This window comes from Vicugna pacos, chromosome 6 (genome assembly GCF_048564905.1).
Source record: "Vicugna pacos chromosome 6, VicPac4, whole genome shotgun sequence".
Lineage (NCBI taxonomy): Eukaryota > Metazoa > Chordata > Mammalia > Artiodactyla > Camelidae > Vicugna > Vicugna pacos.
This window is the reverse complement of record NC_132992.1, coordinates 62,767,737-62,794,927: the sequence shown is the minus strand read 5'-3', so window position 1 is coordinate 62,794,927 and position 27,191 is coordinate 62,767,737. Positions and strand designations below refer to the sequence as shown.

At 39.8% G+C, this 27,191-nt stretch overlaps 1 protein-coding gene across 3 annotated transcripts in view; it reads left to right on the top strand.

Moving 5' to 3' along the window:
- Positions 1–27,191, top strand: part of PPP2R5E (protein phosphatase 2 regulatory subunit B'epsilon) — a 132,333-nt gene that overhangs the window by 95,289 nt on the left and 9,853 nt on the right. For all 3 annotated transcript variants that reach the window (XM_006206977.4, XM_006206976.2, XM_072963184.1), the window contains 9 exons: positions 1,133–1,225; positions 15,283–15,413; positions 15,549–15,608; positions 16,721–16,829; positions 18,258–18,311; positions 18,415–18,465; positions 20,161–20,280; positions 24,481–24,608; positions 26,641–26,742. In XM_006206977.4, coding sequence (XP_006207039.1) covers positions 1,133–1,225; positions 15,283–15,413; positions 15,549–15,608; positions 16,721–16,829; positions 18,258–18,311; positions 18,415–18,465; positions 20,161–20,280; positions 24,481–24,608; positions 26,641–26,742 — 848 coding nt within the window. The remainder of the gene's footprint in view (positions 1–1,132; positions 1,226–15,282; positions 15,414–15,548; positions 15,609–16,720; positions 16,830–18,257; positions 18,312–18,414; positions 18,466–20,160; positions 20,281–24,480; positions 24,609–26,640; positions 26,743–27,191) is intronic.

Genomic DNA, 27,191 nt, shown 5'->3' with positions numbered 1-27,191 from the left:
TGAAGGAATGAGACTTTAAAGTTTGAGAATGCTGTGATTTGTATTAGTCACTTTGTAGAGGACTTTTTATAGTATATTGTCACATTTAATCTTAGGGATTATTATCCCCATTATGCAGTTAAAGCTGCAGACTTTCAGAGAAATTGACTTGCCTAGGGTTACACAGTAAGGGACAGAGCTGGACTTTCAACCCAGTGTTTGTCTCTTAAAAGCCCTAGTTTTGATACACTGTTGTATACTACACCAGGATCTAATGTATACTTTAGCCTAGATTTGTTTTACAAAGAGCATGACCAGTGGTCTCCCACTGTTTAACAGAACAGATATTTGAGGTTTACTTTGTGGATGAGAATATTCTAACTCTTCACAGATGAGAATATTCTGATACTCCATCATATATTGCTTAGTAAATTACACTTAGTAAAGTGTAAATTACCATAAACTTTCTGAAGGGAAATTGGTAATGAGTGTTGAAAATCCTGTAATGTTTGGATTTCTTCTGATCTAACAATTTCACTTTTAGAATTCTTTCTTTATGAAATAATTGAGCAAGTGCACACTGATGTATGTTCTATGATGTGCATTGTGGCATAATTTAATAAAGAAGTAATTCAGAAACTACTTAATGTCTAAGCATAGGATATGGGTTAAATTAATTATGAATAATGGAATTATTTATTATAAATTATGTATAATGGAATGCTTGTAGCTACTGAGAATGATGGCTTAGATATTGTTGGCATAAATTGTCCACAATGTATTGTCTAGTAAACGATCATAAAAGTAGTTTGAAAACTATGTAAAAAAAATATATTTATAGTACATTGGCATATTGTAGAAGTATAGAGAAAAGCTGGGAGGTTTATATGTTAATGTTTACAATGGTTACTCTGAATGGTGAGATTGTGGGAATTTTTATTTGCTTTGTTTGGCTATGTTTTCATATTTTAAATTTTAAAAGTTAAAAATTATAACAGCAACTGAAAGCTACAAGAAAGGCTAACATGGCTAGCTGATTGATATTAAAACCCACTGACCTCCCTGTAAGTTTTAGTATTAGAACTTTTTATGGTTTTTGATACTATTCTCAGTGAATTATAATTTGAAATCAATGATAATCTATTTGTTGCAGCTTGTATATGAATTTTTCATACGATTTTTGGAAAGCCAAGAATTCCAACCCAGCATTGCCAAAAAATACATAGATCAGAAATTTGTATTACAGGTAAGCACATTCTTGTGGTTGCATGTATTTGTTTTTCAGTTGATAACACTATCTCATTTTCTCTTGATGTTTGTTTTGTTAAAAAATCTTGCAGTGACAATTACATCACCCTGTAAACAAATAGATACACATAAGTTAGTTTCCATTATTGCCTGTTAAAAGTAATAGGTACCTCTTTAATTTATTGTGCTGGAAATTAATTACATTTTAAACAGCAAGGAATGCTAATGCCCAAATCCCTGCAGTTTTCTTAAAATTTAATTATGAAGGAATTTCACTTATATAAGCCTAGTTTGTGTGAATCTCTATGTAGCTTGAAAACTTTTGTTTGCATAAGGATTTCAAACTATTTATGCTCATAGGCATGGCCTATGAGCATAAATAACCCTTAATAAATCATCAGAGTCAGGGTACAGGTAAGCTTTCACAGCTAGGAAGTAGCTTAACCCCTTAAGATTTCCTTGAAGAGATTAACGCTCACCTGCCTGTTTGGAATTTCTTGGGGTATCTATGCGTTTTTCTTTTCTTTTTTTTTTTAAACTTTTTTTATTGATTTATAATCATTTTACAATGTTGTGTCTATGCGTTTTTCTTGATTTGTCATTTTACATTTCATAACTATCATATCTTCTTATCCTGGACTTGGGTACTTCTGCGGCCCTGAATGTTTAGATACTATCTCCCTGCCCTTTTTGTTGACATTTACGTATAAAAATGGGTACTTGAGTCAACTGGTGTATAGACTCTTGTAGCTCCTTTCTAACTGATTAATGAGATGCCTTATGTTAAAAAGAATAAATATCTCCTAGTGGGCCAGTATGTAGAACTTCAAATTTAACACATTACTTTGGCAGGAAATTGCTCTCCTATGCCTTATCTGGACAAAGAGTGATAACCTCAGTGCTGACCTCATTCCCCCTCCTTCACTAAATTAATACATTCAGAATTTTTGATATACTAGATTGAGAAGCCTTGGGAAAGTGCGATTTGATATATAGAGAGGCAGGTAAATAGATGCACTCATTGATCACTGGGAAATGGGTAGGTTGGTCCAGATCCTTGTACCAAGGAGGCAGAATGCATTTCAGGCAACACAAAGGCGAGACATAATAGTTCTGTGTTTGTCTTGGAAAGTCTTTTCATTTCTGTTGCACTGTATGGTTGTCAGAACGCCATTATTTAATTAGATTTTTACAACAATCTAGAGCAGACATGGCTAAGTTTTATGCCCATTTTATAGATGAGTAATCTGAGGTCTAGAAAAATTATCCAGTTTTCCCAAGCACAGTTCCTCTTCTGGTTTTCTGTCCATTATACCATGATGCCTCCCTGTGAGTCCCCTCGCTGTAACTTGGAATGACTTCAAGGCAGGAGTAGCCCCTGCTTCTCAATACTAATGAAATAACAATGTTCTCTTACACTTATGGTAAATTAAAGTGCCCAAGAGGATCAGATAATGATTCTACAGTCGAACTTGTGTTTAGTTGACATGGAAACAGTAAATCCTGCCTTCTGACTGTGAAGCCAGTGCTTTTCCTACATGAACAGCGTGCAGGGCCCAGTCAAGCGTGCTCTGCGTGGTAGGTGGGGACTGACGATCTTAAAGCTCCGAAGATGAAACCAACAGAGACATTGGGGTTGACTATCTAGTTCTTTACCCAGTGAATCAGTTTCCTTTGAGATCCCGGTAACGGGTGACCTCTGCTTGTCCTTTTTCAGTGGCGAAGGACCACATACCCGGGCTGATTGTTCCATTTTTGTTAGAAAATTCTTTTTTATGTTGAACCTCCTTATGACTCGTACCCTTTGGCCTTATTTCTTCAGAATAGTCCCTTAGTATGTCACTAGCCCTGGCATAGCCTTTCAGGTATTAGAACACAGCTTTTATATTTACCGCTCACCTCTTTTTCTCCAGAACAGCAGTTACAACTCAAATTCTTGTAAGCTCATTTATAATAGTCTGGTGGCCAGATGTCAGACAATAGGAGGTAGACCAGCTCCAACTGAGGAGAACTTTGACTACGCCTCTTTCTTCAGTTATTGCCAATTTTTTTTTTTCTGGGAGAGCTTTTTTCCCCTCCCAAATCCAAATTTTTATGTGAAATTTTCTGATAGTTCTAAAATCCTGTTCAGGATGAACTGTGAAGCCATTTGCCTTCTGGAGGTAGCCTACCAGCTGTCAGTATCTGTTCTCTGCTCTAGACTGAGTCCTGAGTTCTGTTAACCCTGTCTCACTTGTCAGTTTTTGAAGTCTTCAACATGTGTCCATTTGTCTTCAAGGATGACATCTGTGTCTGCACACCGTGCCCTGAGCCTGATCAGTCCAGTGCAGCTCAGAGTCACCATCCCCTTGTCTGGATGTTAGGTTTCTTAAAGGGGAAGTCTCATTAGCTCTCCTTGCTGTTCTGTGACACTGCTTACTTACGTTAAATAAGCTTGTGGTCTTAACTGACTTCTAATTTAGTCTTACACATGCTTTTTTGTACCCATTTTTCCCTTTTTCTTGTTGATTTTGCAGTTTGCTTGTTTTTTTTTTTTACCACCTTGTTCACTATGCCTTCTATCATCATGTCTGTGACTTTCTTAAATACACTAGCAATTGGCTTCATCTAAGCCATTGATTAAGATTGTTAAACTAGCCAGGGCTGAGGGTAGAGGCCTGTGGCATGCCTGAGCAACTTCGTTTATTTCAGCACAGATTCACTAATCAGCAGTCTTTGAATTTCCTCCTTGAGCCAGTTAGAAATTTACTCTAGAATATCATCATCCTTGCATTTAGAATTTGTTTTTATAAGGAGAGTATAAGACTTTGTCAGATGCAATGGTCAAAGCCAGGACTGTGTGTTTACAGCATTCCTGTCATCTGTGGGCCTTGGACCTTTACCATTAAGAGAATGCTATTCATCTGCCGTGGGGCATTGGTGAACTTCTGGGGGCCGCAGCTGTTAACTGGTAATGTCGCCCTGACTACCTGCAAATCATGGCCTTGATCATCTATTCCCGGGTTTTGCCAGAGACAAGAAATAGAGAATAAGTAGTGAAGCCCTTCTTCTTATACTTGATGCTTTCCTTCCCTGCCTCAGTTTTTCAACTTTTTTGCCTTCTTCATCTTCCCTCTGCTGGTTCTATTGATGAACTCATCCTTTAGACGAGGGCTCCTCCCAGTGCCTGAATCAGTCCTGAAAGGGTCAAGCAGGGTATTGGTGGAATCAGCATCACCTCTGAGTGGTACTTGAATGTAATCATGTGACCAACCAGTGCACTGACTATCATGTTGGGGATGAGCGCTGGCGCCTGTTAGCTGCCATCTTCCAGATTACCCTGTTCATTCATGTCGGTCACCTGTAAAGTTGGCCTCCTGTTCCTTTTCCTTCCTTCAGTTTGCTGATGACTTGCCTGGATCCCAGCACCTTCTAGGAGTGGGGCCTTGATCCTCTGCTTACTTCTCCTGAGCTTCCTTCCTCAGAGCTTTGGTCCTGACTTGGGACCTGCTGGCAGTGGGGGGCCTTTTGGAGCTCGAGGCATTATTGCTGAGATTCTGCCCTGTCACCCCCGACCCCACCCTACCCTCCTCTTCCTCTGGCCACCATGCCTTAACTGTCGTTGAGCTGGCAGGTCCTGCATACTTCTGTACCCTGTAGTCAGCTCATTAATTTGCCTGCCCTCTCTTTCCCCTCTTTCTTCTCTACCCTGTGGACTCCCATGGTGCCCCCAGTCCTAGCCTGGTTCTCTTTGAGAGACATGAGACGTGGGAACCCTTGTACTTTTCTCTTTTGCAAATCAGGTTGATGTTTACCTTGTTCCTTTTCTTTGAGCAGATTTCTTGCTCTCTGTGGATTCTCAAAGGTCTCAAAGAGAGTTATGTTGAGCTCAACTCATAACTTTTTTATTCAGTTAGACATAATTTGTTCTAGCCACAAGATTTACTGTGACTTTCTATAGGAGATAGCTGTATTCTTCACAATCTGTTCTGATTCTCATTCCTCCATCCACGAAAGCAAAATGAGAGTTGAGCTATTGTCACGTGATGTAGTGGAGGGAAAGTTAGAGGGCCCTGGGTTTGAATCCTGACTCCCTTGTGTACTCTTGAGTATATTTTAGGAGCTGAGAATATGAGCTGAGGGATAAGAAGAAACTGGATTCAAACTCTGGCTTTCCTGCCTACTTGCAGTGTGACTTTCAGCAAGTTAATACACTTGCCACCCAAGCTGAAGTCTCTCATGAGTGACATGGGGATAACAGAATAAGTGAGGTACTGATAAGTGAAATAGGATATACCCTCAAACTGACAGCTGTTAAATCTGCTTAACTGAGTTGGCACTGTGGGTACAAACACAGGCTCCCGACCTTCAGTCTTAAACAGGTACTGAAAACTTGGGCAGATTATTGACTGTTCTGAGCCTCAGTGTTTTCCTCTGTAAAATGGCAGTAACAGTTGCCTCTCTTACAAGTTATAACAAAGTAGGCTTGTTATGATGATAAAATACTATGACTAGTAAAAATATCTGCTGAAATTATATATGGGGCATAGTAGTTGTTTATTAAATAGTAGTCCCCCCTCCTTTTCCCACCCTCCTTATCTTATATTATCTGTCTACATTGGTAGGATATTTTATTTTTCTTGATTCCAGTATTAGTTTTAACACTTGCATCTTTTGGAACAAAAATTTAAAATTTATATGAAACTTACAATAAAATTTTGCAAAGAAGGCTAGAAAAAAATGCAGAAATGTACCATATTCCTGGATGGGAAGACTTACCATCATAAAGATGTCCATAGGATCTCCAATTTAATTTATACATTTAGTGTAATTCTAATTAAATCTTTAGGAGTTTATTTGAAAATTTCATAGTTTATGAAATAGAAGAAATTTTTCAAAAAAATGATAGTTATTAAAGCATAGTATAAAAGAACAATAAATTAATTATTAAAGCATAGTATAAGTACAGTAATTAAAACAGTGTGGTATGGGTACAGGAGACTGGGACACAATAGAGGCTTGGATGAAAAAGACCCTTCTTATTATGTCATAAAACTCATAGAAATGTATGATTAGACAGATAGATACCTATTACTTACATATGTATTAAATTGGTATAACACTCTGAAGAGACCTGATAGTATTCTATTGACTCAAATTGTGACTGAGCAATTCCATGAGAAATAGTCAGATATATACACAAAACAGTATGTATAAGGATATTGAGTACATCTTTATTAATGATGGTTAGAAAATTGTAAACACTTAAAAAGTTCCTCAGTAGGGGGTTGATTGGATAAACTGTGGACGTTCACATAATAAAATATTAATCTGTCTGTGAAAAGATTCAGAGCTACACATGATCTGTTTTTAAGTGAAACATGCACATTATAGAACAGTACAATATCTTGAACCTGAATCTGTTATTTTGGGGAAAAGGAATATTTGTACATGTACTAAAATTTTTGGAAGGAGATACACCAAATTTTTGTTAATTGTCTGGTATGTGTGATGATCTTCACTTTCTAATTTTTGTTATTTCTTTAATTTTTGCATTTAAAAAATAATGAACATGTATGTTCTAATCAGTAAGAATAGTAACTATTTTAAATACAGTTATATTCTCACTGTGGTGCCTTGCATTTTTTCATAAACTTGAGCTGATTCTGTGCATTAACCTTCTTAAGACTATTTTTGTAAGATTACACCATTCTTTTATATTTAACATTTTTTTGTGTTTCCTTCCTTTTGTCATTTGTGTGTGTCTTTTTAAAATCTGAAGCTCAATGAAAAGCTTCCTGTGTTGTCTCAAGAGCATCTTTCAGTACTTCTCCTTTTTCTTCCTTATCAGGAAGCAGTGTAGACTAGTGGTTAAGTGTATAGACTGATTTGAATTCAGACTTAACCATTTTTCAGTGCTCAACCTTGGGCAAGTTACATAACTATTCTATGCCTCAGTTGTCTTGAATGGAAAGTAGATGCAAAAAATCCATAATATGATAGTAATTATGTTGTAAGGTTGTTGTCCAGATGTATATAGTATGCACTTAATAGAATTCTTGACAGTAGTTTGTGTTCAGTAAATGGTATACTGCAGCTGTCACTACTGTTTTTATTAGGATCAGTTCTTGTTTTGAGAACCTTCTTTCATCGTTATTTTCCAGAGCAGCCTCAATCCAGGAAGTTACATCGTGTTAGTCTTATCATGCCTTACCTAGCATGTTACCAATTTTTTGAAATCCAACTTTTACCATTCTATAAAATTGAAAAGCCCTTTAGTCTCTACTTGAATGGTTCTTCTCTGGCTGTTGGGTGTTTTTTAAGATATTAAATATGGTCTTTCCTGTCCTTGGGTTCTCATCAGTTCCACTTTACCAACTGATTTCTTCCAATCAGTGTTAGAAGTAAATGTGTAATTAGTGCCAGGCACATGTACTTTTCAGTATGTGAGAGCCAGGGAAAGCGCATTCAATCTTTACGGAGGCCAGACAAATGTTACATAATGAAGTAATCTGGGTGTGACAGAAAGGAGTTGATGGAAACAGTGGTGACCCAGGGAACTTGGATGCTATGGCCAGCTCACCCGTATTAAGTGTTGGCTCATTGGCAAGTGAGCCAAATGTTGCTAGAACTTGTGACTTTTTTTTTTTAAGAAAACCTGGAAATCCAGATTTTTATATGGGCCAGACAAAACCATCTGTGACTTGCACCTTTGAAGGTTTTGTTTGTTTGATTGTTTGTTTGTTTAACTTAAGAATGGACTGGGTTACTTAAATTTCTTTGTAATTTTTGCTAAATCTAGCTATACATAACCTTTAATATTTCGTATGTACTTAATCTCAGTCTTTACACAGGAAAGCTGTCATGTACTTAGCTAAGATAGTCGACTGATTACATAGTGCACTTGTGTCCATGGTAATGTTGATTTTAGGCTCAGGTTACTTAGCTGGAAGTGTATAGGCTTGCCTAGGCTTATGAAACAACTTTGCCTATTCCCAAGAAAGATAATTTTCATCTGTATTAGGATGGATGGGAAAATGGGTTCTTTGTGACATCTCCCTCCTCCAAGACCAAAAATGAATTGCCAAACCTTAAATTATTTCATTCGGTGGATTATGGTGGCAAGAGTTTAGTAGCATATTGTCTAAAGACTGCTTTCAACCACTCTGCAAATCTGAAAAGTAGTCAGCGGTTGCTAAGAGACATACTATTCAAGTATCTCCATAAACATATGATGGAGATGGCTGTTTAGTAATGTGAACTTCACATTTGCAGTTATATTTAGCTAAAAAGTGCCATAATTATCATGCAAATTATGCAGATCATCCAAAAGGGACCTTTTGTTACTGTGTTTTAAAAACTCAAGACAAATTGGACACGACAGGACACCAAACCAACCCATTAAACAATTTTAAGTTCTAAACTGAAATACATTTCAGGAGGCTTTAAATTTCAGCTCCGAGACAAAGAACTATTTTCCAAACAAGTTCCTTGAATATGTCAAAATGTTTGCATTTCTCTCTAGAGAGTCAATAACAAAACTTTAGGGAATTTATTTCTACTGGCAGTTTTATCAGATAGCCATTTCCAATTAACAATAAATCACCTCCTCCCATCCTGTCAACCTGTAACTCAAAAACTATAAAAAGGGCTTTACTGCTCTGACTCCTGCATCCAGAGGAGGGTGGGCAGCTTGTGCAGGGGTGGAGAGCCCCATACTTGTGGAAGGGCCTTGCTGTTGGTTTAATGCTTTACTGTTGCTGTTTTGAAATTCTTAATACTTCTTGAACAGGGAGCAGTGCATTTTCATTTTGCACTGGGCCCACAAATGATGTAGCTAGTCCCTGCCTGTATCACACTAAGTGCATCATTAAGTAGCATAACAGCTCTTTCTCGCAATGCTGACAAAATTGGTTGTCTTACAATTTTAAATCAAAAGGTTTTCTTGAATCAGAATGAATGCTTGAGGGAGGAAAGAATGGATTTCTCTCGTCTGTAGGAAGAATACCTGAAATTAGGAAGAAAAAAGCATGTGGCTTAGCAGAGTTGTTCTTATTTGTATGATTTACACCTTTGGAATTTTTATACTGAATTTCCATGGGGGTCTTGAAGTAAGAATTGCTAGAAGCTTATAATGTACAGCCTTTTGATCCCTCATCCCCACTGTGCTTTCTCAGTGGTTGCTCATAGGTCAGTTCTTTTCATACGCTGGTCCTCTTGAGTTGTTATGATTCACTAGAGCCAGGCTGCCGCTGGCTCTTGTTTCTTGGTACTGGGCTGTTTTCTCCATGTGCATTATTACTTGATCGAGGCGATCAGGGTATTAGGAAGATAATCATTTTTCAGGTAGTCTGCAGAACAGCTTAAGTTAAAAACATAGCCAGAAATGTCTGATTTTGGTTTGACTAAAACCTTTAGAACACCAATTTCATTATTTACATCTTTCTTTGCATGGAATAGTGCAGGAGAGTTGCTTCTTGATTATCTTAGAGGACAGTTGGGCTTTTTGTTTCAAGTCTTTAGCTTTTAATTTTTAAAAAGTAAAAGATTTAAGTTAAAAAGTACAATCTTTTAAAAATTCAAATATACTTTAATGGTTTATAAAGAAAAATAGCAACATCTATCTCATCCTTCCTCAATCTAGTCTTATTCCTTAGAGGTAACCGCATTCACATCTTCTAGGTATTTCCTTTGTGTCTATCTCCATATCGCTAAGTGGCGTTCTTATACTGCTGTTTCTTGATTTTTTTGCCTGTGCCTACTTTAAGCCATCATGTGTCTCTCTTTATATCTCCCTCCTCTACATCTTTCCAATGCAATTACGTCTCAAGATTTAATTGAATCAAATTGTAGTGTCTGCATTAGTATGACTGTATACATGTTGTTCAGAGCCAAGGCACACATTATGCTATAATTAAATTTCTTGTAAGGCTTTTTTTTTTTTTAACCCCTGGAATTAGTAGTTGCCTTATTTTTCACATGCTTGCTTTCCTATGTAGTGGTCACTAGTTCATCCCTTAGTTCTCAGAGAGCATCATACAACTCCTTTCAGTCTGGCCCACACATCAGCTAGTCTATCAGTTCCATTTCTTTTTTCCTTCCTTTGGAGGCCTTCTTCCTGGAGCCCCAGTCATCCTGCTCTAGTTGTCACTGGTTGCTTTCTCTAGGCTGTATCCACAGTGGTCATCCTGGGGCTTCCCTTTGCCGTCTTCTGGACTATGTCTTTCCTTGATTAATTTCCTCTCTCTCACTTTGGTGGGCTATATTCTCTAGATACTTCCTAAGAAAGCATGAATGGGGTGTCAATTTTTTGAGACCGGTTTCTCTGAAAATGTCTTTATTCCACCCACATACTTGACTGACATTTTGGCTAGGTATAGATTTATAGGCTGGAACCCGTACTCCCTCAGAAGTTTTGAGGGATTGCTCTATTGTCTTCTGGCTTTCATTGTTGGTATTGAGAAGCCATGCACCAGCTGAACTCCTTATCCTTTATAGCGACCTGTTTTCTCTGTAAGCTTTTGTCCGCAATGCTCAGAAACGTCAAAGTGTTGTACTTTGCGAGAGGCAGGGGGTGCCTTTGTTCATTTATTGTGTAGAGGACATAATGGCCCTCATCTGCATTGAAACTCAGGTCCTTTTTCCCTGGAAAGTTACGTTGAGTTATTTCTCAGATAATTTCCTTCTTTTATTTTCTCTGTTTTTCTGTCTCTGTACCTATTTAGAATGCCTGTTAGTCATGTGTTGGCCCTTTTGGATTGGTCCTCTAGGTTTCTTATCTTCTTCCTTCTATATACTATCTTCATTGTTTGGTTATATTTTCAGGGTAGATTTGCTCATTTTAATGTCCCAGTTCTGAAATTTTAATTTCTGTTACATTCTTGAATTTCCAAAAGCTCTATTTTATTTTCTGAATATTCATCTGTAATAGCATTTTGGTTTTGTTTCAAGGATCCAGTAGATTTGTTTATTTCTGAAAATGTTACAGGGTTTTTTTTCCCCACAATTTTTTTCTACTCCCTGCAGCGTGACTATTTCCCCTGAGTTCTTTATGATTGTTTTGGTCTCCGTCTTTTATGTCAGAATGTCTGATGAATCTTGACTTCATATTTAGAGTTACATTTATCATCAGAAAGCCTCTTAGAACTCGTGTGTGCGTGCGTGCATGTGTGTGTATACATGCACACATGAGAGATACTTGGCACATTGGGCAGAGGCCTTGCCATTTCATTGAGAAACCTTCAGATATTAGTTTATCTATAGGTGTTTCCTGTGGAGGCCGTCAGTTTTCCCAAAAAGGGACCTTCTTTCTAATCTCCTCCCTCAGCCAGAATTTGGAGCTTAGTCAAAGAAGGGGCTGGCAGAGGTCTTACTCCTCAGCTCACAGAGTTGTATTAAGTCCCATTATTTTCAATAAGTACTTTACCAGCTGCATCTCATGTCCCCAAGACCAGAGACTTAGTCATTTATTCCCTCTAGACTTTGATTGTAAATCTGCACGGGATAAGGATCTGGGAGGTCTACTTTCAATCAGTCCTCCTGTTTTTAGCTCCTCACACCCTTGCCATCAGATGTATCTGGTGCCTTCAATTCTTAAGCCTTTTAAGGGTTCTCCAGTGTGAATTGGCTGGCTTCTTGTTGGCTTCTCTCCCTGCTGGCAGAATGGAAAAACCCTTAGCAGAGTAGAGAAAGAGGAAACCTAAGACAGTTCCCCCTTGCCATCCACGTTCCTTCTTTGAGAGATGTGCACATTTGTCTAATCTGCTCTCCCACCCTCTCTGACCCATGGATTTCTTCTGGTTTTATTCCTTTACTCCCATTTCAGGGAGTGTTCAAGAGGAGAGAGGTTCAGTCCTCCGTGTCTAACTGGAAGACCCTGACTACCTTTTTCATTTTGTTGTTTTCATTTCACTGTAATTTATTATGACATTCACAGGAGATTTCTTTGGCTAAATCACTAGACAGTTCATCTCTTGTCTGTTAGCTTCAGGAAGGTAGGTTTTGTAAACTGGGAGACAGCATGTTGACAGGTCTGTCTTTGCTCTGTGATCTCCTTGGAAACTCTCCAGCTTCTTTTCTTTGACAGCAAGTTGCCTGTTATTTTGTAGGGAGCACAGTCTACCTAGGCATGTACAGATACTGGATTATATTTTCATTGCTTTTTTGGTGAATAGTGTTTAGTGTGTATTTATGACCAAGCACACAAATACTACTTTGTTGTAGGGATTAAAGCTCATCCTACTCCCCCTTTTTTTGGCTGAAGCACATTGTACCTTTTCTTTTATCTCACACATCATAAAATCATCAAAAGTGTGTTTTATAGAGCAGCAGAAATGTAGTTTATACACTGCACTTCATCTTTCTCATAGAATATAGGATATATAATATTTGGGACTTGAAAGCTGACTCCAGTTAGGTGCCTGGTAATACATTTTCTTTGAGGGCCTGATGAAAACATTGGTTAAATAGTTTTTGTTTAATTATTATGTCGTCATTCAATCCTAAAATTAACAGTATATAAGCATAGTTGATTCAAGTTTTGCTAATAGCACACCCCCTCAAACCTTCTATGTTAGTTGGAGATTACTCATTAAGGCCTTTTACAACACTTAAACCAGATAAGAAAGATAGAGCTCAAAAGGTTAATTATTTCCATTACCAAGGGAGGGAATGGGTAGTTGAGAGATCCTCTATCATTTTGTGCAGGTAGTGGATAAGAGATACTGAGCTCATGTGGCCTTTTTTGCCCATAGGGCTCAAATCTTTCTTTGTGTCCTGTGGAAATATGTAGTTGAACTTGCTCATTGCTTTCCTGTGAGCGCCAAAGTTTTTCCGTGTGTGTAGGTGTGTGCATGCCACCCAGCAACAAGGACAGTTCCTGGCATGTGTAGATTGATTATTGATTGATCACTTGATTGCATGACTAAGTGGGCAGAGAGAGGCCAGGTATTTTAACAGCGTCTTCTGTTTGGATAGGGTGCTGGTGAAGGTATGTGCTATTGCATCTGCCCTGAACACTTCCCCCACCTCCAGCTCCTAATTTCTTCATGGATGTCACTTCCTATAGAAGCTTCCCCTGATCAACTCCACTTCTCCCAAGTAGAGTGGACATGCCTACTAGGTGTATCTAGTACCCTGAGCCACTTACCATGCTGTTGATTTCCCTGTATCCCTCATCACCCTAGGCTCTGGAAAAGCAGTGTCTGTGTTGCTCATCACTGTATCCCTGACATGTTGCTCAGAGACTGGCTCTTAATAGGCACACATGTTCATTTTTTGCTAATTTTTCCTTATGTTTTAGGGTGGCATTGATGATGATGATGCGATGTCTAAGCATGTGCTCTGCCACTATAATACCATCCATCCATCCATTCAGAAAATTATTTTCTAAATGGATGGATGGACGGATGGTATTATATACTCAAAAATTTTGTCTGTCTCACTGCCTAGTTTTGAAGACTGTCCTTCAGTTTGTGCTTCTTGCAATTATTCAAAGGACTGCTTTTTTTTTTTTGGTCTGTAACTCTACCTTTGTTCAAAGAAAAGTACCAAACAAAAGTAGGTGATTTATTTGATTACTGCCCACCGAGTTATTTTTCTACTGCCAGTCTCAGTGTCATGTCTTAATCACCTGAAATCATGCTTCAAGATGTCTTGATAGCTCTTTTGGTAATTAGGGTGTTCTGCATTTGTGTGCTGTCTGTATGCCCTTGAAGTGTTTTGCGTATGAAGCCCACACTAGAGCTGTGAGTTCTGTTTTATTGTGATGATAATGAATGTATGAAGAACTCAGTAGAATTCAGCCCAGTCTCCAAGTTTGTTCTTCAGCTGGAGGAAACTGGCCATTATTGTCTGAAAAAAAAACAAACAAACCCCAGAGCTTTATTGGGATGCAATTCATATACCATAAAATTCGCCTCTTTAAAGTTTACGATTTAATATTTTTTAATATATTCCATAGAGTTGTGTAACCATCACTGTCATATAATTGCAGGACATTTTGTATCATCTCCCCAAAAACACCATACTCGTTAGCAGTCACACCTCATTGTCCTGTCTTTCTGCATTTGCTTGTTCTGAATATTTCACATAAATGGAATCCTACAATATGTGGCCTTTTTGTGCCTGGCTTTGTTTACTTAGTATGGTGTTTGAAAGATTCATCCTTGTACTAACATATTTCAGTACTTCATTCTTTTTTTATAGCTTGATAATGTTCCATTATAGCACACTTTGTATCAGTTGATGGACATTTTGAAGGTTATTTCCATTTTTTGGCGATGATGAATCATGCTGCAGTGAACATTCATGTACAAATTTTTGTGTTGACATATATTTTCAATCCTGATAAGATGTGACCTTATAGGATTCAATTATTGACTTTAGATTACAAATGAATTAAAAAATGTTATTCATGGATAATGTAAGTACGGAAATTGTAAATGTTCATCTCAAGTGGTATTTATAAAGTGAGCACACCCACGTAATAAGAGCCAGGATCTAGAAAGGGAACGTTTGCCAGTATCTTTTTTGGTGTTTGCTTTGGTTCAGGTTATCTAAATTTACTTGTACGCTCTGGGAGAGCTGAAAGCTTATCTTACCTGTGTGTTTAGAACATAAGTTCAGTAGGTAGCTTATGTTCTAGTGGTACACTGGTTGAGGGGATGGACTTTAGGGCCACAGCTGCTTGGGTTCAAATCCCGGCTCTACCACTTAGAGCTGAGAGACCATGAGCACGTTACTGAGCATCTCTGTGCCATAATTGCTCATCTGTTGAATGGAGATAAAACAACTCACGGTGTATTACTGTAAGTAAATTGCTTGAAAATTGCTGATAATCATATCAAATGCTGTATGTGTCTTACCTATTATTCTGATTATTGTTGCTTTTGTGTATCTCCTCACTAGAGTATCAGCCCCTTGTCTGACTTATTTATCACTGTATTCCCAAAGACTAGCACTGTGCCTCTTTTGAGAAAGGAAGGAAGGAAAGGATTTTAAATAATGAGTGGCAGAATTCCTAAATTCTTTCCTGAAACTGCTTGTGACAGCTACACTGTCTTTTATTTACAACAGCTTTTGGAGCTATTTGACAGCGAAGACCCTCGGGAACGGGACTACTTAAAAACAGTCTTACACAGAATTTATGGCAAGTTTCTTGGTCTTAGAGCATTTATCCGAAAACAGATTAACAATATTTTTCTAAGGTAAGTGGAGGGTGGGGGGAGAAGGAGAAGCAAAGTTGGTGGTTTTATAGAAGTATTAAGTAAACCTCAAATATTGGAATATAGTGTTTTGACCATTTCCTTTTCTCTTCCCTTTCTCTCTCTCTCTTTTTTTAGGTTTGTTTATGAAACAGAACACTTCAATGGTGTAGCTGAACTGCTGGAAATATTAGGAAGGTAAGCACATTTTTAGCTAGTTGCTAATTTCAGGTGAATATCGTTGTGAAGATTAGGTTTGGGTGGCACAGGGAAATGCTGCCCTAGATCTCTTGCTGTGTGTACAGCAGGGCTCTCTCATTTGTGCTTCTAGCACGTTTTCCAGCTGACTCTACAAGACACAGTTTCATGTTCCCCGTGTTCCACAATTATGCATTGCTAATTCTTCTGGAATGACTGAAAGAACTAACAGTCTATTCCTTACTGTAGACCCAAGGCATCTAATCGCCGTCAGGCTAGTTTCTCTAAAACATCTTATTCTTACCAGTTTCTAGGCTCCCTGTCCTCTGCCATATCTTTTGAAAGTAAGTTTGTAATAAATTGGAAAGATTCCTATTTTCAAAGGAACCGTGTCCCCAGGTGTAGTTCTTGGAACAGTTGCTGCCTGGAGTAGTGGAGTGAATTGGAAAGAGCCAGCTGTTGTGTGGGCTTCTACACACAAGGGAGGCTAATGTAACTGGACAATGTGATTTGCCTCTCCTCCTAATAGGAGGGGAAAGAGAAGCTGGACTCAGATGGTTCTCTCGGTGACTTCCCTTGGCTGGGCTTTATATCCAGGGGTGTTCTTGATCTGAGCAGAGATTTCAGGGATGGGAAAGAATGATATCTGGAAGTGGAAAGGGTCATCAGCGAGCAGGGCAAGCCATAATTTGGGGAAGGAAGAGAGGGACGGAAGAATAAAGAGTTGTTGATACAAAAGCTCTTGGGAACCATTTGACTAGGTATAAGAGCTCAGGAGCCTTTGCTGGGAGATCTTAAGCAAATTTCCTTCTTTTAAATTTCCTTCCTATTTAAATATGTGCTTTAAAAAAATTAATTCATTTTTAATGGAGTAGTTAGGGATTGAACCCAGGGCCTCATGCATGCTAGGCATGTGCTCTACCACTGAGCTATATCCACCCCCCTTAAATATGTTCTTTAAAGCAACTTAGGAGTCTCGAATGTCACTAGGGTAGGTTTTGGGTTGTTCTGTTGAAAACTGATTAAGATTTAATGTGATCTCACAAGAACAGTGTCTCAGTTTAGCTTGTTGTGGTAACATTGCTAACTCATGTCTCTTTCCTTTTCCCTAGTATTATCAATGGCTTTGCTTTACCTCTTAAGGCGGAACACAAACAGTTTCTGGTGAAAGTGTTGATCCCTTTACACACTGTCAGGAGCTTATCACTCTTCCATGCCCAGGTAGAATTTTATACTACTACTTTTGGAAGCAAAATAAAGTTTGTAAACCCAGTGTTTTACTGATATAGTTATTTACTTAACTTAAACAAACAAAAGGTTTGTTGAAGTTTATAATAGTCCCCAAGTCAAATTAAAATGTGTTTATACTTTTCTGTGTATACGAGAATCATGGGGCTATTTTTCAATTGGGAGGAGCATTCATTCGTTTAATTGTCTCATTTTACAGAGAACTTAGATACTTGCCCAAGTTCAAACAAGTACATATTCAGCACGTTGCGTGTAATAAAATTTATGGGCTTTTTGGATTTAGACCTTCGGACATGTGTAATCGTTTTGGAATGATCTTAGATCTTTTGTCTTATCCTCATTTTGCATTAGACTAACCTTGCCCTTTGCCCCCTCTTCTGGTTCACTCACCATTCCTTTCTCACTTTCTATGTGCAAATAAACACTCTCACAAGTAAACAAATCAATCAATATTTTCACTTATTTTTATTTTTAGCCTCCATTACTTCAAAAAGCATACCCTGTCTTGTCCCCACTCTCATTTCCCTGCTAACACAGCCTTGCATGGTAAGCATGTCACCAGCCAGTAGATAAATGACCTAGTGGCGTTTTAATTTTAGCATTTCAAACCTCTGACTCCCTCTCCTCCCCCTCCCCCCACTGGGAATGTTTTGATTTTGCTTCAAAGTGTAACACATTTTTCTGAGTGCTGATCCTCTTTAAATGTGAAATTCTGTGTTTCGAGGAAAAATTAGCCCATATGCTTGTAATTTAGAACACCATCAAAATGTTGTTTCGCAAGAGTGGATTTCTTGTCCAAGAATCTTTACGAGCCCTTTTGCAGATCTTGCCTCCAGTTTTTTAAATAGGCAATCATCCTTTATGATGATTTAAAAAAATTCTTTACCTCAGTAAGTTTGCATCAGACGTAGAACTCTGTTTGTCCAGGTTCTAACTGTGGCAGGTACAACCCTTTATCTCTTCATGAAACGGCTTTGGTTTGCATGTGCCATTTCAGGCCGTGGGCAGTGTCTACTTGTCATTTAGGACTCTTTTGGAACCACAGTAAAACCCAGTACTGTTGATGTTCTGGCAAAGAAAAGAAACCTATGAGATGTAACTCAAAACTATGTGTAGATGAGAAACTTTCAGAATATACTGGATGTGATGTTTTACCTCTGCTTTTCATTAGCTGGATACTTCATGTCCCAATATTCTTTAAAAAATTTTTTCCCTGCAGCCTTGTTAGTGTCAGTCTTTGGCTTTAAAAAATAGCTTCACAATTTGCTTTAATACGTATTTTATTTTTAAATGAATTGAATGTGAAGTTATTAAAACTTTTTAGGGAGTTTTAATAATACGTCTCTGAGCCCTTGATGTATAGAATCTCTAACTGTGCCTCCCGTTTGCTTGTTTCTCCAGCTGGCATATTGCATAGTACAGTTTCTGGAGAAAGATCCTTCACTCACAGAGCCAGTAAGTGTTTTTCCCATAATTTCAGAAAACTTTAGAACGACCCCTGTTCATGGAGTACATGAGGAAAATTAAGTGCAATTTGTTTTTCTCCTTTTCATTTTAGGTTATTAGGGGGTTAATGAAATTTTGGCCCAAAACGTGTAGTCAAAAAGAGGTGAGTGTTCAATGTCAGTGTGTTAGTAGCTTCCTAGAGCACTGTGATAATAAGCACTTGTAAGAATGCATTATCCACTCTCATCTTCATTACAACTCTGTAACTCTAACTAGCCTCATTTTACTAGTTAGGAAGTTGGTATTTAGAGAGGTGAAGTCGCCTGCCCAGGTAGACTAAGCACAGGTGATTAGGCTAGAACCTGCCTCCCTGATTCCTAACCCTGGGCTTTTATCCTGTGCTGCTCAGCCCTAGGTTAGCCCAAGGCAGACCCCAGTCATGTGTCCAACTGTCAAGCTCCATTGATGTCCCCTTCTTAGTGACACTTGCATCATGTGGAGGTTTTGCTGTCACTATTGATAGACAGCCTTCCCAAATACCCACTTTATAGCATCATGTAGATGGGATCTTACTATGTACAATCTTAAAATACATTACAGACGTTTCATTTCAGCTGTTCACAAGTGGCCCTGGGAATCTCTGCCGTCCAGTCATTTGTACTTCTGCCAAGACCTAACCCGGCATGTGCCGTGTGAAGTGGTTGTGGCGGAGTGAGTCTCTTAGCTTCGAAGTGAGCCTAGCTGGACACCAGATCTGTCCCCACTTTTCTGAAAGGTTAGGAACCATATGGAAAGTGGCCCAGAAAAAAAGCTGAGCTGTTAGTTTTACATTTGGCGATTATTTGGGAAGAACTTCAGTATGTTCCTTAACAAATGGCAAGGGTCTACTATATTTTGCTTTTAACAGAAACACCTTCCTTCTCAAATCAGCTTCAATTCTCCAAAACCGTCCTTTACACAATTTCAGAAAATCATCTCATTTCTTAATGCCTGCTAGGTAAGATTACACTATGCATTGCTACTCAGTTGCATCTCAGGATATGAAAACATTGTCCTTTTTCATATTTTAATCGCATACTTTTTTTTTCTAATTATCTTTTCATGCCTAAATAGGAAAATGGTTTATATTTTTCTGTCAGTTTTTCGTTATATTTAAAACAATTGACTACACTATTGATTTGGCTCCATTTGGGATCTAAAAGCTGTATTTTGAGGCACGTGGTGCTGAGGCCATGAGATTCTTTGTGCTCTGTAGTGAGCAAGTGTGTGCATGTGTACGGATGTGGGGATGTGGAGAGGGAGTCAGCGTGTGCTGAAGGGTTTAAAGTGACACCTGTGTGTGGATGAATCTGCTCATCTGTGTCTGTCTGACTTTGTGTGTAACTGGTGTCTCCTAGAGGAGCACCTGGTACATAGCAAGGGCTATAATATAAATGTTTGGCAGATAGTCACACGTGCCTCTGTGGACTTTGTGCCTCCATGCAGGAGGGCCACTTGCCCACTGTTTAAAAAACACGAGGGAGGGGAGGAGCGCCCCACAGGGCCAGTCCCGTTTCCTAGGGGCACTGCTTCGGTGTGTAAATGCCCCTTGTTCTGTGTAGTAGATGTAGCACGTACTTTTCCCAAAGTAAATGGAATCATATTTTCAGTGCTGTAGGGAATTTGTTCTTAACAAGTACCCTCTGGTGAAGTGGTGAAATGAACATTTAACATAAGTTAAATCTTGATTTGTTCATGTTTGGTTTTATGTATGTATTTTTATTATATTAAAACAGTGTAAAACTCTCATGAATCCTCATCATCTGTATGGGGTTTTTGATGGAGCACCTGACACTTTGTGTTTTGCGTGTCCTTCCAGGTCATGTTTCTTGGCGAGCTGGAAGAAATATTGGATGTGATTGAACCTTCACAATTTGTTAAAATCCAAGAACCTTTGTTTAAACAAATTGCCAAGTGTGTATCTAGCCCCCATTTTCAGGTTGGTAATAAAGAGGGCAGGAGCTGGAGTGGCTTATACAACATGTATTATTTTGGTAAAGTTTTATTTGTATTGAAAGAGATACGGTGGACACGACCTACCTGCTGTTTTTGCTTACTGTGTTTTCACATGCTGATGATACATTTGATGATACCCACCTTCATCTTGAGCACCTGCTACAGTGACAGCCACCCTGCTGGTGCTTTCTGTCCAGTAACTTGACTTCTCATCACCACTCTGCGAGGAGGGCGTTTTGATTTTTACAGATGTCGACACTGCCAGTCAAACTGGCAGAATAACTTGTCTCGAGTAAAAGTGCTGAATGAGAGGTGGGCTGGTAGGGCCCCTACAGTGTGGAAGACAGAAAGCTAAATAAAGCTTCACTGAAAAAGAGAGCACTCCTATCTGTACTGTGCTAGATGCTCTACGTAAGTTATTCCAAAACTTCAAATTATCCTATGAGGCTTTCCCTCAACTTTCTAGATGAGAAGAATGAGGCTCAGAGGATGATTTGCTCAAGGTCCCAAGTTAGTGGGAAGTGGAGTCAGGGTGTAGCTTTGTAGCTGCTTGTGAGAGCCCGTGACCTTCCTGTGGCGCCACTCTGCCTCCTGGTGGCCACTCGGGGAGAGCGCAGGGAAGGCGAGCCTGGGCAGCTCTTTTCTCAGGTGGGGCCGTTTTAGCAGTGCTGCGGGACCCACCCGGGAGGGAAGAGGATGATCTGGGTTGAAATACAGTAGGTTTTGCACTTTGGCTGTCTCACCAAAGGTCCAGATCACAGGCCTAGAGAATCGACTCTTTATGTACTGCCTGTGGGGTTGAAGAGCTTGTTCAGGCTGAGGTTGGCAGCACGGAACCCACTGTCGACATGACATGGTGGACTTGACGGTGGACTTCTCCCCTGAATGTCGTTGTCCTGCATACTCAGAGACAGTGGCTGTAGTTGCTGTTTTAATTTTTGACCTGAAGATATCTTAGGATGTTAAGTCAGTGATCTTATGACAACCTCGCAAATGTACCACAACCCCCCACCAAAAAAGTAGAAACCATTACATTAACCATTACATTCAGATGATGTAACCCACGTCTAGATTTTTAAAAATGCAGGATGCTATGTAGATGTTTTTCATATTACATGTGGCCTGTGGTGCTCAAATTTCTGGATTGTTTGTTTTTCAGTTTTTATCAGGATGTTTGGTATAATGGGGTCAAAGAGCAATAATCTCTTTCAAAATGAGTAACACTGGGAAGCCTTAAATGATGCCCAGAAGCTTAGAAATGAGACAAAGTGTTTTGATCGGCTGGGGCCACTCTAACAAGGTAGCACAGGCTGGGCGGCTTACGAACAGCAGAAGTCCCTTATCACAGCTCTGCAGGCTGGCAGTGTGGGGGGCAGGGAGGCAGCGTGGGGAAGCGGAGGGCCGTCTCCGGGGTCAGAGACCTCATGTGTCTTCACGTGGCAGAGGGGCTGGGGAGCTCTCGGGCGCCTCTTTTAAAAGGCACTAAATCCCATCATGTTTGGAGGTTAGGATCTCAATGTAGGAGTTTTGTGGGGAGACACAAACATTCAGGCGATAGCAGGCTTCCAGAACAAAACACCACAGGCGGCGTGTCTTAAAGGACAGGAGTTGATTTCTTGCAGTTCTGGAGGCTGGGAGTCTGAGAACGGAGAGACCAGGGTGCCAGCGTGCTCTGCCTCTGGGAGGGCGCTTTCTGGCTCACACATCTCACTGTCCTCACGTGGCCTTTCCTTGCTGCAGGTGTGAGGAAAGAGAAGGAAATCTCTCTCTTCCTCTTTGTCTAAGGCCACCTAGCGTATTAGATTAGGACCCCACCCTCATGACCTCATTTAACCTTAATTACCTCCTATCTCCAAATACAGTCACACTGGAGGTTAGGACTTCTGCATGTGAATTTTGAGGGACAAGGAGGGTGGACACAATTCAGTCCATAGCAGAAAGGAAAAAGAAGTTTAAGTTATTGGACAGAAGTAAAACTGAGAACAAAAGAAAGGAGGAGAGTAGAGAGGTTCTTTGTTCATGCGTGTGTTCATTGGTTCACCCCATAAACCACTGTGCCACTCTGCGTAGTCAGATGCCGCTCACTACTTGCCCCAGGTGTGGCATTGGGTTATAAGGCTACGAGCCAGAAACGCTGTGACTGTGTGTGCAAGAGGACATGGGGTCCCAGGGAGGTAGTGGTCTGTCATATTGTCAAGACATGCTCATTTTTACTCTGCATAAACAATACTTTTCCTCTTGAAGGGGCTTTGCTGGATACTGACTTTCTTTCTGTAAGTGATTTTACATATTGATAAATAGATACATAGAGATTAGGATACTTGGTAGCATTAAGTGGCAGGTAAATGTTAGACCCATTGCTGGAGAAGCCTGGGGTCCCTCCTTAACTAGCATCCTCCTGTGGCCTCTTTAACACTTTCTCTGGTCGGTTGTAAGTTTCAGAACAGCCTCATCCCCATTCCTCCTCTCTTGGCCCTTTTCTTGCCTTGTGCTCTACCTGCCTCAGCCTACTTGTGCTTCGTGGTTTCTAGACACATTGTCCACGTTGACACCTCTGCCCTCCTTTCCTGTAGTTCCCTCAGTGCGGAATGCCCTTTGCTTCATCTCTTCATCCTTCAAAGCCCAGCTTAGACACTCCTGCCTGGGGGACATTTCTGCCACTCTTCCTCTCCCCCAGGTCGTCAGGACTGTTCTTTCTGCTCTTTCATCTGGCGTTTTAGTTCTGTATCTGATGCATTTGTCACAGTTTACATTGGAATGGAGATGGTGGAACCCCCCTTCCCTACCAGCACATGAGCTTTGTAGGGATAGTAGAGAGAAGAGATTCTGAGCAGGGACTGGGGGGGGGGTCTGCCACTTACTAGCCATGTGACCTTGAGGCAGTGCTCATCTCCTCTGAGCCTCAGTTTCCTCATTTGCAAAGTAGAAATAATGGTACCTACTCTGTGTGTTGATTGTGAGGATTAAATGAGCTAATATGTATATGAAACACTTAACACAGCACCTGGCATATAGTAAACATTCAATAATGTGAATGGTTTTCTCTGTACTCTCAGCATCTGGTGCCTTAACTTTTTTTTTTTTTTTGAATCAAATTGAATAATGTAAATGAAAAGGATCTCATTTCTTGGAGTCTGTTTGTAGGTACAGCTTGTACTGTTTTACTAAGTTAACTGATTGCATGTAAGTTAAATTTAAATTTTTTAAATTAAAACATAATTTCTTAATCTGTATGAATGAAAGAAGCTATTCTTTTTCCCCTATGACCAGTCTTTTTAGAGATTTTAGGGTTTTTTTTTTTTGAGATTTTGGTTTATTTGAATTATTATTACTTTAGATTACTGTTTACATTTTTTAGTCATTCTTTTGAATTCAGTCAGTTGATAAATGTGGCAGCCAGAAAAAAGGGGCCTGAGATAGCAGGCAGATGTATGTTCAGCCAGCGTCCCTGAGTCCAAAACTGAGTCCTCCGAGCTTACCCAGTTCAAAGGAGGGGACCAGAAAGGAACTCTGGAAAGAGTGGGCACTAGACTCAAGTCCCTACTTTTGTCATTTACTAGCAGTATGGCTTTGGCCAGGTTACCCATCTCTCTGATCCTCATTCCCCTCATCTGCACACTGGTCCCTACTCTTTGGATGGTGATGAGGATGACACATTCTGCCCACAGGGCAGGCGCAGTGCCTGGCCCTAGAAGGTGCTTAGCAGATGTGACTGCTCTGCAGGGATGGGCAACTGGGTTTTCTTCAGCAGCTGCTGACGGAATGCCAGCCATGTTTTGGGCCCTGTGGTTGATCTGAAGTGTGTGGGATGAAAGAGGTGAGCCAGGAAGGGAATTAAAGTGATGGGGAAAACAGCGTGGCGTGGAGAAATAGGGGAAAGGTGTTTGAAGCTTGGGAACAACATCAGGAAAATTGTAGAATCAGATGAAAGGGACAGTGAGTGTTAAAGGAGAATATAAATAAATTGGTTGGAAAACTTCTTTCTCTTCCCCAAATTGATGAACCATTTGGGAACTTTCTGAAAGATTTTAAACCCACAAAAATCTAAAATGTGATTGATACTTAATTTTACACATTTGATTGATATTAAAATAGTCTGGATATACTTTTGTTTGAAGAGATTGTAATTTTGTTTTATCTTAGTCTTTTCCTCTCTTAACATTTTCTTTTTCTTTTCTCAAAGGTGGCAGAAAGGGCACTCTATTATTGGAATAATGAATACATCATGAGTTTGATAGAAGAAAACTCTAATGTCATCCTTCCCATCATGTTTTCCAGTCTTTATAGGATTTCAAAAGAACATTGGAATCCGTAGGTTTTCACAGTTTGTTCGTTCGTTCGTTCGTTCGTTCCTTCCTTCCTTCCTTCCTTCCTTCCTTCCTCACCCCCTCCCTCCCTCCCTTTCTCCCTTCCACCCTCCTTCTCTCCTTCTTTTCCTCTTTTTTGGCTTCTCTTCCTCCCTCTTCCTCTTTTGCTTAATAAAATGTCTTGAGTGCATGCTGTGTGTCAGACGTTGTTGCTGAAGATAAGTGTGTGAAAAGTTAAAATCCCTACCTTTTAGAAATTCCCTGTTTGGGGAGACCCACAGTTAAACCAGTATTTTATGAAACAGTATTTTAAGTGCTGTTATGTTTCCTTGTCTGTTTACTTGAGGGCTTCCTAATCCGTCTGTGCATGTAGCTGAGCTGCTTTGGGGATGCTCTGGATCAGGAGGAGGAGTTTGTGGGTATTTTGGAGCGATGATACTCAGACTGAATTTGAAAAAAATCTGGCAGGTGCATGGGAGAGGGGTGTCCATTCAGATAGTGGGTCTATCCAGTACATGAAAAGGCACAAAAAGGTAAAAAGCACCTGTCACGTTCTGAGACCTGTGAATTTGGGAGGGCTGAAGCACAAGATTGTTTGAGGGAGGTTGCTGGAAGATTGGGTTAGAAAGTGGAGTGGGGCACACAGGAGTCTTCACCAAGTGGATGCTAAGCAAACATGAAAGAGGTGCAGGAAGGGAAGTTGTCTGAACTGGTGTGCATTTTGGCAAGCATTTCTTAAAAACCAGCTCAGTCAATTGTATGTGTTCTCTAGGGGGGTGGGAAATAGTTTAAAATGTTCAAAGAGAAGTTTATCATCTCGTCTTACAAAAGTTACAGCATTCTGTATTTGAATGGCTTTACATATTTCTCTAAGAGAGAGAAAGAAAATTTAATGTGGCATTAAAAATTAGATATAATTCAGTATATTCATAGTATGTTTGTCTAAAAGTTTTGCCTACAATTATAATATACCGTCTTTCCCACTTTTCAAAAATGTTAAAGTTTATTACTAAAATTCATAAAAAAATAAGAGCTGGCAGACAGTGAAGTCTCATTATGTAGTCTCTGGAGACCCTCGAGAGTGGTTCTGGCAAGTGTCTGTAACTGCTTAGTAGGCTGGCTCTTCGCCATCATTGCCCATCGTATTTCCAAAGGGAGGTAATCAGGTTTATTATTCATTCTTTCATTCATTCATTCAAGTGGTGGACCTGGGGATTGAACCCAGGATCTCGCGCATGCTAAGCATGTGCTCTACCACTGAGCTATATACCCTCCCCACCCTGGGAAATGCTATTTAGACTCCAGTCTGAAGACACCAAGCCCATAAGGGCAGAGTCCTCATGTTGCCAATAGCTTATTCTTCCCCTTGAGAAGCATAGACTGCCTTTGGCTCTTCAGCTGTATAGTATTCCACAGCTAATCACAGCCACCACCAGGTTGCCAGCCTTACCAGCTGATGTGTTGGGTCAGCAGGGGGACTGAGCAAGAGTGGGTGGACTGATGCAAATCACAACTGGAAGTGCAACTCATGTTAAACTGCCCAACTTAAGGGGCTTGGTATCATCTTCGAATATGAATTGTGTAGATATAACATTGGTTACCATGGAAATAGCCTTTGATTTTGACGAATTATGTATATTACCACTTTAAAAATAAAATTCTATGCAAATTCAGGTCTCGAAGGTTGGTCTTACCACAGGTGCTGATTTTTAGGGTGAAGGTGCTTTGTTTTTATACTTGCCTTTTTATTAAATGAAGTTATCAAGTGCCCACTGGCAAGTCTATTCTGGGCACCAATAATTAGAGGGGCAAAATTAGATTTTCTTTTTCTAATCCTGCCAACCCCTTAGAAAGATATCTTGCTTTAAGAATGGTACTCTCTTGATGTGGAAATGAGTTGTAGGTCATGAACTAAAAAGGGAGGGAGACCGTGCAACACGAGGGACTCTTTCAGACACAGGCCATGCGTCCATTTTCTTCAGGCAGCATCCCGTTATGTAAGACCAACCAACACGTTCTCTTCTCTCTGCTTCCAGGGCCATCGTGGCGTTAGTGTACAATGTGTTGAAGGCATTTATGGAAATGAACAGCACCATGTTCGATGAGCTGACGGCCACATACAAGTCAGATCGTCAGCGGTAACTTTTTAAAGCTTTTTTGTCAGACATGCCTAAAACTCTTGAGTTCTTTCCCCACTCTTTGCTGAACTTGCCTAATTGTATCTGAAAGCGTAAGCAGCACAATTTTATTTATTTAAGTATTCGTTTTCCCATACTCATTCGCTGTATCTTTATTGTGTGCCCCTGGGTAACAAAGTGTCGTTTTGCAAAAGGCCGTGTTCCTTCTTCCGTTTGAAGATAAGGATGATGATGGTGATGATGGTGATGGTGATGATGATGATGATGATGATGATGATGGTGGTGGTGGTGATGTGTCTCTTCTGCCTCAGGGTTAAGAGCCTGGCACATAACTGATATTTCAGACCCACTTAAGGGGGCCGTCAGGTAGTTTGCCATCTGGATCCACTCCCCTCCTGAACTAGCACGGGGCTGATTAGTACTTCACTCCAGCAGCAAGAGAGAGATGA